Genomic DNA, 20,125 nt, shown 5'->3' with positions numbered 1-20,125 from the left:
CACACCTGGCTGAGCACATTATTAATACGATCAGATTCAACAGTTCTGTCTCACGAAGAGGAAGAGTCTATGGTAGGAAATGTAACTTGGAGGTTGGATAAGTTGCTTGCGCCTACTATAGGTCTCGGCTTTATTTAACGTTTTGGAGGTTTCTAGATATAGGGTTAGGATTATATTATTCACTAAAATGATTACTTTCATTTTCAACACTTTCTATTTTGTACATAGGCCAGAGAGCACAGATTTCTACATGAAAGGCGGAAGAAAAGTGAAAGTTCACACAAAAAGTAAAAGTTGCCACTGACTGAGTTTGTCCAGAACAGGGATGAGTTGTCTCCATGTCTGTTGGTATTCTGCCCTCAGGCCATCTAGAGAGACCAGGAGCAGGGGCTGCTGCTTGTAGCTGTGGGTTAAAACAAAAGGAAACCGTCATTACAGTGGACGCCCCTTTCCTCTAATCATCATGCATCGATCCTGAATTAGTCCAGTACAAACAGAAAAGGCCTGCGCCAGCACGGACCAAAACTAGTTGAGGCTCTATTGGATGCAAAAAAATGGACATGGAGTGGACATTTCTGTCATCAGACATGCTGAATGCAATTCATCATCAGTTAACTTGAGATAAGGGGCTATATTTCACAAAAAAAAATCTTTACCCAGCTGGACATGTGGGTGTTGAGAGGTCTGCACATTCATCCTCCACCCATTCCGTCTCTCCTGCATTGGAAAAATAAACAAATGGACAAGAGCGTGACTGATGGGTTAGTGTTGGGAAAAAATACAGCAGTGGTCTTTGAAAATCACTAAGCCACAACTGATTCACAAATGATTGCATATGTCAAAACATTTGTTTTATTATTTAAAAAAATATGTATGCCAAAGATTCAAGTCTGGCTATGCAAAACAAGGTCAAGTGTACCTGGGCAAATATTCTATGTACTATATAGTGAGAGGTCCTGTATGCTCCATTTCCCACATGGTTGACATGTTTTGAATGGTTTTATTCATTACCATGGTTATTATCATAATTATGTTGAAGGTTTCTATTCATTACCATGGCAGTTTTGAATGTTTCTAATCATGCATGGCAGACATGTTTTGAATGTTTCTATTGGTGCATGGCTAACATATTTGAATGTTTCTATTGGTGCATGGCAGACAAGTTTTGAATGTTTCTCTACGTTACCATGGCAGACATGTTTATAGTTGGTACAGCAGTCTCCTGATGCCAGGCAGTCATCAGAACAGTGACACCTGCTCTCACTCAGTCTCTTCTCTCCACAACGCAGCTTACTGCACTCCCACTGCTGGGCTGAAATACACATCAGGTAAGCTTAGCAATTCATGAATAACAAAGATAAGTATCTGATCATAATAAAAACAAAGAATGATTATGCAACTGATAGCTCCAGGCAAGTAATCCAGCTGGTTAAAATCATACTACCAAGAGCTATCTGCTTTCTTGGTTGCTGTGGTTATGCCCATTGCCCACTACCTGACATTTGGCAACATTATTTAAACGAATTACTTAACCCATTAAATCCAGGGAAAGCATCTGTCTCATTTAAGATTCTAGGTATATATGTATATGAGTGCGTGTTGCAATTTATTTGCAAAAATAGCAGATATACAAGCTCATAGCGCATCACTTTGTGCCGCGCAATGAGCTTGTAGATCTGCTATTTTTGAAAAATCAGGAAAAGTTGTGCAAATCTTTGAATATACTGTATATATATTTTTAAAGCAAACATTTTTAACTCAAATCTTTGCTTATGGGGGTCCCTGGCACAACATATTTTTGAGATGAGGGGGTCGGTGGCAAAACACATAATTTTGTGGGTCCTTGACATGAAAATGTTTGAGAACCACTGATTTTTCAGAACCACTTTTTTCAGATAAGAAAACTTTTAGGAAATAGAAGACATTTGTAGAATCGGCCTCAGGTCTTAATGGGTTAAATATATACATTTTCTACTTCTACCTCTACTTTTCTAGTCAACAGGTCAAAGGTAAGGGTGGGGGGCTCACTAGGTTGCAGGCAAATGTCCTGGTAGTCATAGCAGCAGTTGCCGTTGGTGCCACACTGCATGTCACAGCGGCAGCCTGGCCTCTCGTCATCAAAGGGCTGGTAGCAGCGATTCCTACAGGACGTGGGTGTCACCACTGTAAAAACAACAACAACAAAGAGACATTATTTATATTACTTTAAAAAAAACATACATAATTGATGGTTTTAATATTAGTGCAGTGGATAGAGGTATGAAAGACAAGAGTAGTAAGGGAATGATGAGTAACTATACTATAAAAAAGTAACTACTTTTTTTTAACTGCCACGGGTAGGAAAATTCTTCTATTTAATCAGCTGCAGAACCTGTAATTATTTTGAGCCAGGGACTGAGACAGTAATACTGTGTTTAGTCTATCCATTATAAAAATAAGTATGGTATTTTAATGGATCACAGGTGCATATGGCCAAAACCACAAACCTGCAAGTTCAAACCCTGACTCCCGCAGATAATACAGTAGCCTGCACACCGGTGGCACAGGACCCCTGCTGTTATCCCTCAGGCCTTCGTTTTTCTATCATTTGTACAGTCCATGTACAATGATAGTATAGATTGGGGTGGTGGAAGGCATGCTCTGATGTGAGTGAGTTGTGGCTTGAATCATTTGCAGAGAGTGAGCTGTTACCTTAATGAGCCTCAGCTGGTATGAATGAACATAGATGTGCTGTCATGTGGGTCAGCTCAGCTACACACACCAGTTCATAAAAACCAAGAGTGACTTGGTCATGTAATTAAAGGTGAATGTTTTTAAAATAGCAGATCTACTAGCTTATGTGTCGCAATGTGAGCTAGTAGTTCACCTGCCAGTATTCTTGCATAATATAGAGAAGTCAAGTGGTTTTAAGTGCTCTGTATATGAACTAAGGTAATGCTTCATGTTTGGAGATAAAAACTCAACCTAATTCATTTTAATAAAATGTATAGGCCTAATGAATGTAGGCTAGCAGATTGTTAGTTTTGGAGCTGAGACATGGCGACAGAGGTTCTAAGTACATGCTGGCACCGATATAATACAACTCTATGGCTGGCACACATTGGAATACCACGATCAGATCATCTGTATATTTCTTGTTTGTACCTGCTTGGTTTAACCACTTTAACTGTACTTCATTGACCATCTTCCCCCAGGGGTCTGAACTTGCTTCTTGGCCCCAATGGCCCCCTCCTTTTTCCCCTCTACACCAAATCTCGTCTGCAAAAATGTGCTGATGTAAAAGCTCTCAACGTGAGCTTGTAGATCTGCTATTTTCACTGAATGTTCGCAGAATGACATGACCAGAGTAGGGACGCCAAGGTTCATGCGGTTAAATGATGTAATTGCATCATTCTGAGAGTATTCTCAAGAGCTTTGACATTTGCACAAGATTGTTCGGTCTCATGTTATATAGATAAGCTTCAAAAATCTCAAGTTATAAGAGCTCCTTTCAAACACATTGTAAAACAGGCTATGCACTTACAACTAATCAATCCTTTATGTTCTTCTGAGAACATAAAGTGTGTGTGTGTGTGTGTGTGTGTGTGTGTGTGTGTGTGTGTGTGTGTGTGTGTGTGTGTGTGTGTGTGCACCATTTCTGTGTAACTGAATAGTGGGCAATAACAGTTAAGTGGGATTAGGGGGTGACATTGGATCTGCCAGATTCAAACCCATGACATAAAAAGCAGGTCTTTTGTGCTTCTCGCCTCAAAAACACCACATATGCAATACATTTTGGAAATCAAAATGATGTATTACTGTAAAATGAAGTTCATAACGCCAATGGACAGTTACACAAACAATACAGCCATGGCATAATGTGTTTAGTAGCATTTATAAAGACATCAGTAGTAATAATAACAGATATTATTTGTCAACTTGTGATAAATTACTTGCAATGTGTGTATATTAACAATGAGTCTGACTGTGTGCGTGTGCGTGTGTGTGTGTGTGTGTGTGTGTGTGTGTGTGTGTGTGTGTGCGTGTGTGTGTCCATGTGTGTATGCTATAGTGAAGGCGTGAGTGAGTCTTCAGTATATAGCCTACCTTTATTATGACATTCCCTCAGGGCTAGGCCCAAGCCCAGTCCAAGACCCAGGATCGTAACCGCTACGACCAAAGCCCACTGCACACGCACACGCTCACACACGCACACGCACGCACGCACGCACGCACGCACGCACACACACACACACACACACACACACACACACACACACACACACACACACACACACGCATGCACACGTGTTATCTTCAGAGGAAGACATGTAATTTCTCATAAAATCTGTGCTATGGTTTTGACAGCAAACTTTCAGCGAAATGAACATCTGCTCAGAAACACAATAAAACATCAAAGGACACCAGGACAAAGTAACCACCATGATTGATTGATTAATTAATTGATTGATTCATTGATGATTCAGTCATTCCTTCAATTCATTATATGCCTGTCACAGTCAATCAACAACTAAAACACCAGCAGCCAATGCCAACTTTAAAAAGTTTCTATACATGTACGCAACAGCTAAAAAAGTTAATTAAATCAACCATAACAGCTCCAAGAAATCCCATTTCTGAATGGGCTTCAACATACTATGACTAGAAATAAATATCAATGATTTAAGTCAACCAAAATAGTCCCACTTTTTGGTAAGTCAGCACCAATTTATGTGACAATACTTTTTTATTTGTCCAGTATTTATTTAAATGGCAGTAGCGTAACTCTTATTCTTTATACAAGCCACTGAAGCCACTCTACTAGTGGGAAATGCTACTCTACAAACCATCATTACACCTTGGTAAATAAATGATTGTGTTTGTTTGTTTGGCTTTGTATTTTGTGTAAATGTACATTTCTTTGGAAAAACGGGTTGTACTCTTTGGCAGGTTGTGCCATCTACCTCAATTCATTTATCAAATGACAGACTTTGACAAAGTTTATCATGGTTTCTCAGCAGACTAGGGAACCCTCCTGTTCTACAACAGACAATAAAGTCAAATAACAATTTAAATTTAAAAAAAAATCAATTAAAAGAGGCCTAGTACATTATACTTTGAGTGTCTACATTTGATAGGAGAACCACCAGTTGCAAATCCAAAGCAGTGCATTATACAGCACAACAAAGCCAAAAAGATCTCAATAGCCAGAATTTTGAAACAGCAAAATGATCTCCAAATTAATCTGCCGTTCCACCAAAGCTATTTGACGCATAACAAAGTATATACAGCGCTTAAATAGGTTAAAAGTCTAGCTCTGCATGTAGGCTATAGCATTGGAATATTTTACTTACCATGAACATCACTTTCTTTTTTTGGGTACCGTAACCCATGGCTAAAACACTTGGCCCTGTTCTAGATACAAACACTCACACACAGCTGCACTATACACTACCTTTTACTTTTCTTACACTCATATAAATGGTCAGATCACAATAGGAGATGACCTCTGGACCAGACGCGAGTGGCTATAGATAACTTAGTAACTGATTTTCACAAGCCGATAACCTCACGTTTCTACCTTTCTCCTGTCGGTCACTTCATTGACGGCTATTTGACAACTTTGTTACTTCAGAAATTCGCCTGATAAGATGGGTAGGTAGGTACTTTATTCATCCCAGAGGGGAAATTAAGGTGTTACAGCAACTCTCATAGAGACATCAATAAAAACACACTAAAAATAGAAAAAGTGCTCCTCGGAGCACAAGTCTCCGCCAGGTCAGGTAGGTTATTATGGCCTCCTGGTGGCGCTATAATAGGCCAATGTGAAAAGGGTGCCATTTATTCCTAGGTCGTGCACGGCAATCGGACACTGCATGCATGATTTGAGGCCTTTTGTTCTAAAAATGTGTTTTGCTAAATTTGACCTGCTGGTGGCGCTATAACAGGCCAATGTTAAAAGGGGGGCATTTGTTCCTCAATGTAGTGCAAATGTGCATTCAAAGTTTCACCGCAATCGGACGCTGCGTTCATGATTTGCTGCATTTTGTTCAAAACGGGCCACTCCTGCAAACATTACATGTCAATGTTAGCCAATCAGGATGGAATATGAAAAATCAAACAGATCCGTCTTGATCACATGACTATAGAGATCATGTGTACCGATTTGCGTGAAATTTGGATCAAATCTGAAGGCTTAATATAAAAAAATGGGTTTTACATAAGTCTGCCTCCTGGTGGCGCTATAAAAGGCAAATGTGAAAAATGCAGGGCAAAGGTTTTTCCGATTTGGGGGATTTTTGGCCAAAATCTGTAGGAGTACTGTTCAAAAATGTGTTTTGCACAAATCGGCCTCCTGGTGGCGCTATAAAAGGCCCATGTGAAAAAATTGGAGCAGAGGTTCTGCTCTGGCATCCAGGGAGTGTGTGTGCACAGTTTCGCTGCGATCAAGCCAACGGTGCCAGAGATTAACTGTCCACAAAATAACAGAATGACACACACACACACACACACACACACACACACACACACACACACACACGGACGGACGGACAGGGGGTAAAACATACTCTCTCGCCATGCCTTTCGGCCTGGCGGAGACAATAATAAAAAACATCTAAAATAGGCATCTAAGCATAGTCAACCTACTTTTAAATAAATGACATATTAAAAAAATGACAGACCAAACACTACTAAAGAGTCCGATGGCTTGCATCCCACATCCCCCATCCTAAACAGCCTGATCAGCCTGATCGAGCCAACCAGATGTGGAGTTGTACAGTCTTATTGCTGTAGGCAGAAAATATCCCCTATAGCGCTCCTTCTTGCAACTTGGGTGTAACAGTCTGTTGCTAAAGGAGCTTTTCTGCCCTTTCACAGTGTCATGTAGGGGGTGGGAGGGATTGTCCATGATGGCCAGGAGTTTAGTCTTCATCCTGCTACTGGCCACCTCCTCCACAGTATTCAAGGTGGTACCGAGGACAGATCCAGACATAAGATCCAGATGAGGTGAAGAGGGTGCCAAATATCATCTTTGGTGTATGACTCCAAATTTGGCCAAGGTTTCTGCACGATCACAGTCACATTGACTTCCATTATAAAATTAAAGTGTATGGATATAAATATAAAATGTATGGACTGGCAGTGGGCAAAGTTTACTACTAATACTTGAAGCATAACCTGTGCAAAACAATTTTGTGCAATAGATGACTTTTCTCATCACATATGCAATACTGTTCACACTGACTGCACATACAGTTCACACCTGCATGGTCTGACCCCTGCATGTACTCCTTATATTCCCATATCTTCACTTTTATACAGTGTGTGTGTGTGTGTGTGTGTGTGTGTGTGTGTGTGTGCGCGCACACACGTGTGTGTCCTGAGCTAATCTCGCAAACTGCTGGACTGATTAGCAACAAACCTTGTATGCATGTTTCCAGTACACAGTACCTTTATTATATATACATTATTTTTTACGTGTAACAATTATTGATGGTTCTGTTAATGAATTGTTATGTATTCCTAGAAAGAAAAAAAACATCTCTAATTATTATCATCTTTTTGTTGTTTGTGATTTGTCTGTCTTGGAGTATTTTGTATTAAATAGAAAGAAAAAAGTCAGGAAACTGAGGGCAGAAAGTTGTAGGTCTCCAGCCAGAATCAAACCAGGGACATTTGTGCTTAAATGATTGACACACTATCTATTGACACGCAGGCAAAGAACCCCAAACCATAATGCTCCCATTACCATGCTATTCTTTTGTTCAAAGGCTGTTTTCCCCCTTACTGTACATGATGTCTGGCATTGTGGCCAAATAACAACCTTGGATTCCGTTCCACAATGCTTGTTCTCAAAAGTGTTGACTGGCCTCAGCAGTGCATTTATATCGTTTTTTGCAAGCAGAAGCTTCTACCTTGCTCCTACCTTAAAGCACGGTCGACCTCCCAGACCCACACAGGCCACACACTTGTTCCGTTTTTATGGCGTGGATCTGCAGGAGTCTAGCCCTCTAGTCTAGTGGTTCTCAACCTGTGGGTCGGGACCCACATGATTTCAGTAAAGTGATACAGTCCACAGATGACAGTAAAGTGACAATGTAAGGAGTTTGAAGACCTTTTTAATACCTAGATAAAAGAAGGGAAAAAATAATGAAATGAAATAAAAAAAGACCATTGCTGCATCAAGAGTAATCAACAAACTATACTATAAAAACTGGTCAAATTGGCCAAATTGTCAAATAATATAAGGAAGACAAATAATGCAACACGTTGCGAGCTTGTAGATCTGCTATTTTCATAATATTTATCTTGGAACCGAGTCAAACTCCTACAATTCCAAGTGCTTGTCACGGAGGGGGGGGGGGGGGGGGCTGAAAAGGTTGAGAACCACTGCTCTAGAAGAGGGTCTGTCTGTGTGTCTGTCTGTGTCTACTACTCTATCTGTCTGTCTGTCTGTCTGTCTGTCTGTCTGTCTGTCTGTCTGTCTGTCTTGTCTGTCTGTCTGTCTGTCTGGAACTAATCTCGCAAACGGCTGGACCGAGCAGCATCAAATGTCTAGCATGGGCCACAGAAGTACCTCCACTATTGCATGCACATTTTATACTATTTTTTAAATATTTAAATTTGGAGGTCAATGGGGCTCTTATCAGGCTCAATCCTTACCCAAATTTGGAGTCATTCATCATCATATAGACGACAGTAAGTCTGAGATCCACATCGGAGCCAAAGAGTTGCCCTGTGGATCCCGAGATCCATGTGATTCCATTTTACATACTACTACTTCACCCCCAATATTGTTGTTTGCTATCTCCTCCACTTGATTTGTCTCTTAAATCAGTGGTTCTCAACCTGTGGGTGGGGATTTTGGGGGAGTCCCCAGATGACAGTGAAGTGACAATTTTAAGGACTTCTAAGACTTTGTAATACCTAAAAAAAAAAAGAGAAAAAATAAAAAGACCATTACTGCATCAAAAGTCATCAACAAACTGTACTATAAAAACTGGTCATACATTGGCCAAATTGTCAAATAATATAAGATGCAATAACTGTGAAAATAGCCGCGTGGAGAAAATAGCTGCGTTGCGAGGCGTTGTGAGCTTGTAGATCTGCTATTTTCACAATATTTATCTGTGGAACCGAACAAAATGGAATGCCTCAATGGGGGGGGGGGGGGGGCTGAAAAGGTTGAGAACCACTGTAGAAGAGGGTCTGTCTATCTGTCTGTCTGTCTGTCTGTCTGTCTGTCTGTCTGTCTGTCTGTCTGTCTGCCTGCCTGCCTGTCTGCTTCTCTTTCACTGTTTTTGTTAGCCACTGTCTTGACATGGCTAAGATATGAACATATGCTTGGAAATGTATAGGGTATACTGGGTTAAATGTGTTTTTCGAACGATTAGGGTTAAAAATGGGAGTGTTCATTCATCTGTGTTCATTAATCTGCAAACAGTTCCACACTGATTTCTCCGCCACGCCGTTTTTCAGGAAGAAAAACAGGTACATGTTTTCTCATACATCTGACTAAACCGTCCATACAGAGAAACACAGAACAAACAAATACGTATATCTATTTAATGTGCAAACGTTGATTCATATGGCCCCCGGTCTTGGACGTTTCAGTGTGTAAATAGCCAAGCCCTCTACACTAATAATAATAATAGCTTGAATTTATATAGCGCCTTTCATGAACCCAAGGACGCTTCATATCAAAATCAATGAACAACCAACCAACAAACAACCAAACAAAACAACAAACAACTACAGTATTTGCCATAGGCCTGAGAGAGTATAGATGTCTTTTCAAGGCAGCCTTAAAAGAATCCTGTGGTCGAGCATGGCGAATCTCCATTGGGAGAGAGTTCCACGGGGTGGGGGGGCTGCCACACTGAAGGCTCTGTCTCCCAGAGGCCCGCTTGCTTGTCTGGGGGATAGAGAGAGGTCCAAGTCTGTGGACCGCAGGTTCCGTGACAGAATACGTTTATGGAGGAGGCCTGAGAGGTACTGTGGAGCCAGGGCGTTGAAACATTCGTTGGTGAGAAGTTTGTACTAGAGGCGGAAATAGATGCTAGCACCTTTATCCAAAGCACTTTACAATGTGCAGAGGAAACCATGCAAGGGGGTTCAGTGTCTTGCTCAAGGGCTTTAGGGGGGGGCCACAGCTGCCATATTATAGCTATTTGGGCATCCTTGGCATGGAAATGTTTGGGAACCCTTGTGCCATTTGTTGTGCAACATGTGGTTGAGTATGGCATAGAGCTGTAACCATGATGGAAGGGGCCCGAGGGAAGTAAAAGAAAGAGAGGAAAGGAAAGAGAAAAAAAAAAGAAAAAAAAACTTAGCATTTATCCATATGGAGAGTGATTAAAACTCTACTGTACAGTCTCAACTGTATTGTGTGTACAGTAGGCCTACAAATAAGAACTCGGACACAATCAGATTCCTCTTTCAAACTACGATGAAGCACTGCATCCTATTCGTCATTTGAATCCCAATTGTTCATCTGCTTTCCTTATTCCCCCATACAGTGCTGACGACTGGAATAATGATCTGCACAATTTTTATGTGCACATTCAATGCATTAATAATGAATTACTATTCGTAGCCGAGTTTGACAACAATTAATTTAACATAGGTTGAACAACTCCGATAATAATTGCTTTTTTGTTTTTGTTTTTAAAAACAAAAAAGTCAAAAGCCCCTTTTGGTCCTGTGTGTATTTTGCATAACTAAATACAGTAAGTAATCTCTCAAGAACAGATTCTTCTCTCCGCTTGAATCTGTCGGGGGGGTTCGTCATATCGCGTACGCACTGGCCTACAAGTGGGCATGCCTTCAGATCAGGAAGCAGGCCGCGCTTTACCCAATCAAATGTAGTGGGTGGGATTTACGTGTGTACCGATCCTTCCCCGCTAGAAACAAACCGAAACTAATTTAACAATAGCGTCCTCGGAGCAGACAAAACCACGGAAAGATATTCACATTTTAACTTGCTCTTTCATCATAGAAACAAGTGGGCTTATAACCAAAACGATCCATGTTCTCTGGGAGAAGTGGTGTTAGTGTTCCGTGTAGAAATATTGTTAGTGGGATTGAAAACATAGTCGCACCACCGGAAGTGAAAGGCTGAAGGCCTACGTCGACTTCCTCCCAGAGCCAACTGAGATAGTAAAAAACAGCAGAGGGCGCTGTTTTTCCTTTTCATTTGGCGATGGGTTCCCAGATTGCTAAATAAGTAGATCATCCACATGAGTTAAACAGAGAATAGCCTACATCTGACAAGTGCATGATACAGTATGCAGGCTATGAGCTTTCAAACAAAGCAACAGTCTACTCCGATCCGCAGGCGCCAGATTAGACGTGCATCATAGAAGTTTAAACCTGATAGCAACACTTAAATATGTAAGACGACATCAGTTAAAGAACCTACTGTGTGGCTTGTTAATAAAGTTAAAGGTATGTAGTTCATCTGAATGTTGTCTGGAAATGTCTGAAAGGCTATCATAAAACTTGTGGGCTTCCTCAGGCGTGGTGAACGTGAACGTCTCATTTTTAAACATGACTTTCAGTCGCGCAGGGTAAAGCAGTTTGAATTGTATGCCTCTCTCGTATAGCAGTTGCTTAACGGGTTTGAATGCGGCACGCTTCTTGGCCGTTCCCACACACAAGTCCGGATAAATCCTCAGTTTGCATCCCCTGTACCTCATCTCATGTGTCAGGGCCCATCGCAGTGCCTTTTCTTTCTCCTGGAGCCAGTGAAAGCTCACCACAAAGGGGCGAGGGGATTGTCCCGCTTGGGGTTTTTGCTTAACAGATCGATGTGCCCTGTCCAATTCTGGAGCTTTATCAAAGACCTCTCTGCCCATAATGTCTATTAGCAGGTTGGACACAAACCTGGTTGTACTTTGGCCATTCTCGCTGTCCTCTGGAACATTCACCAGCATAAGGTTAGCTCTCCGAGAGCGGTTTTCCAGCTCATCAACCCGGTCATTCATGTTGGCATTTTGATCTTGCAGGTACTTGATAGTTTGTTCCGCCGTGGCCAGCTTGGTGGCGTTCTGCTCTTGGAGGTAATTGATAGTTTTATTTGCCAGCTTGGTGGTGTTCTGCTCTTGGAGGTACTTGATTGTTCTTTCCGCTGCGGCCATCTTGGTAAAGTTGTCTCCGACCAGGGATTCGGTCGCGCTCAGGCGTGCCTGGAAACCAGTAACCATGTGCTGCATCTTAACCGTATTTGGCTCAGGCAGGATGGTATCCTTCTCAATAGTGATTTCCTTGGCCTCTTGCGAGTCCTTTTCTCTACTCTCGTTGTCCTCGGCCTCCTTCGTGTCTTTGGCTGCAGTCATCAACTGCTGGCGATTCCAGGCTTTCTTAGCATTCTTCATTTGGTTCTTAGAAATCACTGCCCAGCGTTCTCCTTCCTTCTGTGAGTCCACATAGATGGTTGGGTTAGTTTCCTTTGCAACAAACAGAGCCTTCAGGTTGGACTTGAAGGGCTTCTGCTCGGATCCATCCCCATCCTGATCCCTGCCCTCTTTCTCTGATACATAAAGCTCACCCACTGCTACTGCCTCTGCCTCTGTCTCTGTCTCTGTCTCCTCAGGCAGGGTGATATCGTTCTTCTCAGTGGTGATTTTCTTGGCCCTCTTGTCTTTGGTGCCACTTTTCGTCTGCCCACCCACTTTCACTGCCTCTGTCTCTTTTACCTGGGATCTGGAGGATTCCAGGTAGATCAGACTGAGGCAGAAGATGAGGGTGGCAGAGAGCACCTGGTACCAAGGCGGGCCCACCAGCAGCACATACAGTACATACAGCAGGATGGAGGTGCAGCAAGCTAGAAGTGTCATCCTAGTAGGTACACGCATTCTCTCTATTTGTCTGTTCTGTCTATCTGCCAGTCAGTGTCCGTCGGTCAGTGTCTATTGGTTTGTTGCTCTCTTATGCTCTGAGTCTCTTGCTGTGTTTAGGTTGTCCTTGGAAGAAGTGAACATCTAAATGCATCTACATCAACTTATATAGATAGGCTGACCAAGCTGTGGTCTGACGTCACAAACACAAACACGCCAAATATAGATGCCGCCTTCCAGCCGGAGCATTTCTAATGCTATCGGGCAAAGGTAGAATTTCATGATTGCCAGTGAACTGTGCCAATACTTTTTGTGGTCCCGAGTATACTCGCAACTGTGGAGGGCAGGTCAAATGCAGTAGTTGTCATAGTTGCAGTTTGTTTACTGTCACTTTGAGTGATTTCTCTGCTGTTCTATTTTCCATTTAAATAAAAGAAGTTTGGAGTCATTCATCTGACCCTAATGAACCAGAGAAATGTGTAGGTGTGGACACAGTGTAACCAATTGTGCAGCAGACCTGACCTACTTCACATCCTGGAACTAAAGGCTATTGATGAAGTGACGTTATGTAATTGATTAATTGGATGCATACAGTAGTTTGTCCAGACAACTTGAGTGTCTTAGTTTCACAGCTCAATGTCATGGGAGTTGGCTAAAATAGACAATGGGTGAATTATGTCTGTGTTTTTGAACAGATATAATCATTACCAGCACGACAAGGAAATAACTTCACTTAATAAGTTAAAGTAATATGAAGTGTTATCTTAATAAATATTGACAACTATGAAGGCCTTCATGATTGTGCCAATACTCACAGACACTGACAGTCAGACACTGTCTGTCTGTCAGATCTGTCTGTCAATCAGTAGTTCAGAAATGGGGGATCACATGATGCCAGTGGTCCAGAAAGATCATTTGCCTTTTAAAGTGGGATTTTGTTTAGTGCTCGTCTTTTTATTATACTATATAAATAAATACTATGGCTATGGGAATAGGTCTGCTTCTGTCATGCCCCAAATTCAGCCCGATTTTTCGGTTAGAACTCTTCAACCTGCGAATTTACAGGCCAAAGCGGGTCAAGATGGCAAGGCTGATGAGGATATTTAGAAAATGTGTGTTTTACGTTGGAGGGAATGAGAACCTAGAGGTAGAGTTGCAGAGAAAAAGACATATCTTATCTTCAGCTTCTTTTCCTGTCCGAGTCAGATTGACTTTCTCTCTCAAGACAGTGGACACCCTTCTGTGAAATCTGGAGAGAGAGATTTGACAAAGGTTACATTTTCTTTTCCACGCTGCCAGTAGGGCAAGCCTATAAATCGCCAAATAAATCATTTTTTTGTGTAAAAAATCACTTACTGTAGATCCTATACTTATTCGATCGGATTCGACCCAATCCTGTTTTTGCTCTACGAAAATAGCCGATCTACACACAATGTGTCGCAACTATTTCCCCATCGGAATAGCGACAGATGCTACAGGGTGCATGTGGTTAAAGGATTGTGACAATAACAGACAAACATCCACTGATCTTAAGAACAGTGAAACAAACACACACGGATCCATTTATCTGTTTCCCTTTGATACTGGTATCATTCTAATGACTATAACCTTTACGACAGTTTAATGTTCATTGGTAGTCTTTATAGACACAGTTGAGCGTTAGGATACGGTTAGCTGTGAACGTCATTGATAGCACGCAGGAGGGCAGGCGTTGCGTCACAGGTTGTGATCTATTTTAAGTGCTGTTGGGTTTGTTATCACTTTGGGTAAACACACGCATCATCTAAAACACATTTGAAGAGATGTGCACACACACACACACACGCACGCACACTCCCTTACTCCCCCATATTTATTCTCAGGAGGAGGAGGGGGGGGGGGGGTCAACCATGCACACATAAGCATACCATAATGGAAAAGGCTACTCGTCATCGCAAACATCATTATGAGATACATTTTCACCATTACCAACGAATCACTTCCTATAGTGAGAGCCTGGCAATGAACACTGTCTCAATAATCCACTTTTATTGTCTGTCTATAGCCTAGTATTCACCCATGTGCAGTTAAAGATCATTGTGAGAAACTGCACGATTCTCATTCAAAGTGAGCACAACATTTTCTCCAAGACATTATGCTGCAGTATGTCTAACACAGGGATCAAGGGCTCTTTAACCACTTAAACCCTATATACCGGGGTCTCCACACTATCCATTGCCCTCGAATTCTGTTTCTTTCTGCACCAAATGTCTTTGAGGTGCATTCCCACCTTGAATAGTTTCCGACTGGCATCTTTCCCGAGTAGTGCCGGTGCGCACTAGTCTAGTATTTCAAAAGGATAAACAGATTGATAGAAAGACCTTTATTGATCCAGCGGGGAAATACATTTTCAGGTGGGTTGCCAATTTCAGCCAATCAGTAGAGAGTTCCAATTAATCAGCTTAATTTCTTTACTGTTCCAGTTTCACTTCCAATTTCACTTCTTTATCCTGTTATCTGTCAGGAACAGAAGGTGTAGGACCTGCATGCAGGAACTCAATTCCTCTGGTGAGGAATAGAATTTTGTCAAAATTCATGTACAAACCAGAAACAGGTTCGTGTCAAAGCTCGTGTCCAACCTAGGCACAGGATCTAAATGTCTTAATAGAACAGTAGGGAGACCAAATAACCACCCCAATTGTATAAGTTATAGAGTATTATTACGCGGCTTGGTTGGATGCTTGATTCTGATTGGTCAATCACTGAATTCAGCTGTGTGTTATTTCTAAATAATGACCGCTGAGCTCAATAACAGACCGCTGTCTAATCAAAGGCTCAGAGCACCTGCTCATATCGATCTGTGGTGCTTGATTTGATGCTGTATCCAACATGTAATTTACAGCTAAACATTGCTCTCAAGAATGTTTTGTGAGAAATAGACAATGCAGTGACCGAAAATCCTTCCTGTTTTTTTCCGATGTTAGACTAGACTGGTACAAATTTATGGAATAGCCTACTTCCATTACCGTAAGCAAGGAAATCCTTTGTTTTCTAACTTTTGGGTCAATTTATTAATTTCTTTATTAAGTAGGCTTGTAATAAATGGGATAATCGTCGGCAAACCGGTCAATCGTTGAGAAATAAATTATCCCTTGCTTAACATACTATATATATATATATTTTATTCACTTTTAAGTCTCAGTAAAGCTGTGCTTTACACACAAATGACAAAATACTCCCTGCAACATTATAAGAATTTATTGAGATCACAAGTTAATGCACAGTTAAGGATGGAAAACAAATGTTCCCGAGCAAATACATGAAAACTCATCAAGACAATCTACATGGCATGGCACCCATAAAAAAGAACAACGGAAGTCTTGTTAATAACTCTATGGGATCACTTTTGTATTGACGCCTGGGGAGTAAATGACTGTGATTTTGACCTAAGCCAAGAATACACTACACAACTCTGCCTAGTAACAATTGGCTACTACATGTGGGCAACATTTTGAACTTCACAAACCTAAATTGATTTTTACAGGTGAATGTTTTTCTTCAACTAGAAAATAGATTAACTTGTTTTGGGCATAGTGTACTGTACATGCTTAGAATAAGTATAATGTTTGTCTTATATTGAAGGGAAATGGTTAGGCTCTAGTAATATAACTACTATATGTCAGGAGATATGGCTATGATTTCTCCTAAATGATCCGAGGACCCATTTTATTGTCACAAGGCAACTTTAGATCCCAAACCAGTGCTTCAAAAACAATAGTTCAGTGTATGTTTGGCTTTAAACAAGGGTGCTGGATGAAAATACCAAGTTTTATGCACAATATAAACCACTGACCCAATGAGAAAACATTGTAAAGGGCTATACACATACTGTGTGTTGTAAATATTACTTTCCTAAATTCAAGCTGCACCCCTCGTTTGCACGTTTGAAATGCGTCGATCCATCTTGAACTTGTCTCCTACCCTTTACATACACATGTCATTCATGACTGAATGAAGTGGATTTAAACAGTGAACTTACAGTAATACATGCTCACAGCTTGCAACTGGATCAACCTGGTTGGTAGAGTTGTTTTCCGATACCGATACCAGTATCGGAAGCTGCCGATACCGCCTAAAATACTGGTATCGGCGAGTATGCCAGTCTATGCCATTCCGATACCATGTAATTTATCACATGATGATATGTCCTTTACAGTCATCAATTATTTTATATTTTAATGATTCAGTTGATGTTGCACTACTGTTTTATACTCTTACTGTACTATTTACATTATTATTTTACTAACTTGTAGATGCACTTTAACAATTATCATTGGATACGCAAGCAATGGGTATCGAAATGGGTATCGGTGCATCTCTACTGGTTGGTGTATTTCATGGAAAGCAGTCTGAATATTTTCTACACTCACTGCATTCACAAATGGCAGGTTACCCTGGCTGAAGTCTATCATAGCTATCTACAAAATAGTGTAAAATGTATAAGTGGCTTCTCCTGTCGAGACTGCTACTGTACTGTACTGTATGTGTTCCTGCTTCTCCTTATAACGTCACACAGATTATTATATAATATGCTGTGTGCATGAGAAGACTTGAGATTGTGGCTGTCTACCTTAAAACCCCATAAGGCACTCAGAATCTTTTCCCTGTGCAGAAAACAGAATCTCCCTTCTCAATAAAGCCGTACCAGCCCACAGGCATATAGGGGCATAGAGGCAAAAACCTGAAATTACATTTCAAGCAGTGTGGTCGAGGGTGTACACATATTTATGTTGAGCATATAATAAGGTAACGTCTGCAAGCCTAAAATTCAAATGGACCGACTCTATATTCACATTAATGGCAACGATGTCACCGCACTGTCCGATAGTCAATTAAAGCTAGCTGATTAGTTTGCTATAGAACACAACCGAAATGCAGAAGAATGATGCTGCAGACAATAGCAACATTAGTACTGTATTATGCTAGACTGCTGACGGACGCCATCACCCAAAACATGCTGCTTATAAGTCAACATTTCTCCACCAAAAATGCTGACCGTACTCTGGTGATGGAAAATGAACACACTTCCAATGAGCACTTTTTAAAGTTGTACATGGCATGAATGTGTGTGTGTGTGTGTGTGTGTGTGTGTGTGTGTGTGTGTGTGTGTGTGTGTGTGTGTGTGTGTGGGGGGGGGTGTGTGTGTGTGTGTGTGTGTGTGTGTGTGTGTGTGAGGGGGGGTGTCACAGTATTCCCGCCGCGTCGCTTCTTTTGCTCGTACAGTTCGCGTTACCATCCCCCGCGCCTCCCCGTCCCTCTTTCCCCACAGCCCTGATGCTTCTCATAGGATAGACGCCACACACAGAAGGAGAAAAACAAAGGAATGACAAGACGCTGAATGGCGGAATAACACGACGCTCAAAAACAAGCGCAAAATAACAAGCGCAATGGAAACAAGCCGCTGGCTTTATTGCGTTGTATGATATAAACATAATAAACATAATACAATGATATAGCCTACATTGGATACCACCAATGTTACGTTTATTATCAATAAAGAGGTCAAAGTGAATGCTTGCTGTCACAGTTTTGTTTATATAATGCTGAGTTACACAGCTTCAGCTAAAACACTAATAAGTGAATAAATATTACCACTACGTGACTAAATTTACCAAAAGAGCTTCGAGCTTCATACCTCATTGAATTGGTGAATTCAGCGTTATATCGTTGTGTTTTGTGTTGTGCGGGAGCGAGTGGGAGGGGTCTGGGAAAGAGGGACGGGGAGACGGGGAGACGAGGTAACGTGAACTGTACGAGCACAAGAAGGGACGCATTCCCACACAACTGCGTATACCACTCGCACTTTCTGTCACAGCGGCACAGGGAAATGCGCATTTCTTTGGATCAGTACTGCAACACTGGGTGGCGCTATTGTTATTCTGATACATAATAAATATGATTTATTTTAATATATATATAAAAATATACAACTAGAAGATCAGCCAGAAAAGAGAAGAGAAAGTTGTGGAAACAGCACGGGAAAGGGGTTTCAACATGGTGTGTGTGTGTGTGTGTGTGTGTGTGTGTGTGTGTGTGTGTGTGTGTGTGTATGTGTGTGCGCGCGTGCGCGCACTTTACGGTACTGTGAATGTGACGTGTGCTGTGTGCACACGATTGTGTATGTGTATGCCACACATGTACTGTATGTATATATCCGTGTACTTATGTGTGCAAATACCTGTGTGATGTTTTCAGATGGTTGTGTGCAAGTACATAAACATACGAGTCCAGGAGTAAATGACTGTATATATATATATATATATATATATATATTTATATGAATCTATCCATGTCTCTACAAGTCGTCGTTCTCAAAGGTGTGCAGGTAGGTTTTGAGGGACAGGACGTCGGTGTAGGTGAGGTTGGTGGCCCGGTACAGGTCAAGTCCCGTCAGGATCTCTATGTCTCTGACCCTGGCCGTGTGGTGCTGCAGTCTGTCCTCCACCCACTGGGACTCGTCCTCGGGACTCTGCGGGGACAAAGAGAGACAAGCGGTAAAGCCTGATTTGTACTTTGGGGTGTCGCAACGCGCTGTAAGACATTTTCGGCAAGCAACACCGCCGCCCGACGTATAAATTAACTCATTGTGCTGTCAATGACGAGATTTCACTCCAGGGCTCAGACCGCCAATGACGAGATTCTTGTCATGTGGTGTTTTCAGTGGTACGATAGAGGGCGCTCTTCCGCAGCCTGTGAATGATCCCAGGATCACCCAAGATGATCAGCTGCGCGAGAAAAAAGGACGCTCTGCTTCCAAATTCCGCCATTTTTCGCCGCTTTTTTTTTTCTCACGCCGTTTGGTGAACCCCCCAAGGTTGGTGCCCTGGGCTGCGCTGCTTTTATCCGCCAGATTGGGACGTTCACGGCATATTTTGCACCATTACGGTGCGTTCATCATCGGTGACGAGTGCCTCTAACAGCCGCTGCTGGCTGCTGTGCAGCGAGCTGCGAGTCGCAGCGTGTCCGTGTGTCAAGATGCGAGGCAACACTCACACAATCACGTGCAGCATGCGTCCCCTCCTCCTGCGCCTAATGGCTGTACATGGGGCTGACGCGTGCTTTAGCGTGATTGTGTGAGTGTGGCTTCAGGAAGTAAATTCCTAGCCTCGATCTCCAGGCTTTTATTTTTTTGTTTTGCTAAAAAAATAAAAGCTTGGAAATTCCTGTCCCAGCTGTTGGTACGCAAAAGCGCCTTGCGTCGTCTGATGTGCCGCGCATTATTTATTTTGGTGCTGTCAGATATTACTGCCCCATAAACCATTACATTT

The 20,125-nt window shown here is 41.9% G+C and overlaps 2 protein-coding genes across 2 annotated transcripts in view; both read right to left on the bottom strand.

The window, feature by feature from the left end:
• The window catches only part of LOC308095497 (venom phosphodiesterase CdcPDE), a gene marked incomplete at both ends in the record, with an annotated part of 52,877 nt that extends 40,059 nt beyond the window's left edge, over positions 1 to 12,818 (bottom strand). The window contains 6 exons of the mRNA XM_080442554.1: positions 306 to 403; positions 657 to 717; positions 1,187 to 1,312; positions 2,029 to 2,163; positions 4,087 to 4,149; positions 11,573 to 12,818. Coding sequence (XP_080298680.1) covers positions 306 to 403; positions 657 to 717; positions 1,187 to 1,312; positions 2,029 to 2,163; positions 4,087 to 4,149; positions 11,573 to 12,818 — 1,729 coding nt within the window. The remainder of the gene's footprint in view (positions 1 to 305; positions 404 to 656; positions 718 to 1,186; positions 1,313 to 2,028; positions 2,164 to 4,086; positions 4,150 to 11,572) is intronic.
• Positions 12,819 to 16,040: 3,222 nt separating this feature from the next.
• Positions 16,041 to 20,125, bottom strand: part of enpp2l (ectonucleotide pyrophosphatase/phosphodiesterase 2-like) — a 37,188-nt gene continuing 33,103 nt past the window's right edge. The window contains exon 25 of the mRNA XM_080441265.1: positions 16,041 to 19,326. Coding sequence (XP_080297391.1) covers positions 19,153 to 19,326 — 174 coding nt within the window. The 3' untranslated portion in view covers positions 16,041 to 19,152. The remainder of the gene's footprint in view (positions 19,327 to 20,125) is intronic.

The sequence above is a fragment of the Gymnoscopelus braueri genome (assembly GCF_963280865.1).
Source record: "Gymnoscopelus braueri genome assembly, chromosome: 11".
Classification (NCBI taxonomy): domain Eukaryota; kingdom Metazoa; phylum Chordata; class Actinopteri; order Myctophiformes; family Myctophidae; genus Gymnoscopelus; species Gymnoscopelus braueri.
The sequence above is the reverse complement of the archived record's forward strand: the minus strand, read 5'-3'. Positions and strand labels throughout refer to the sequence as shown.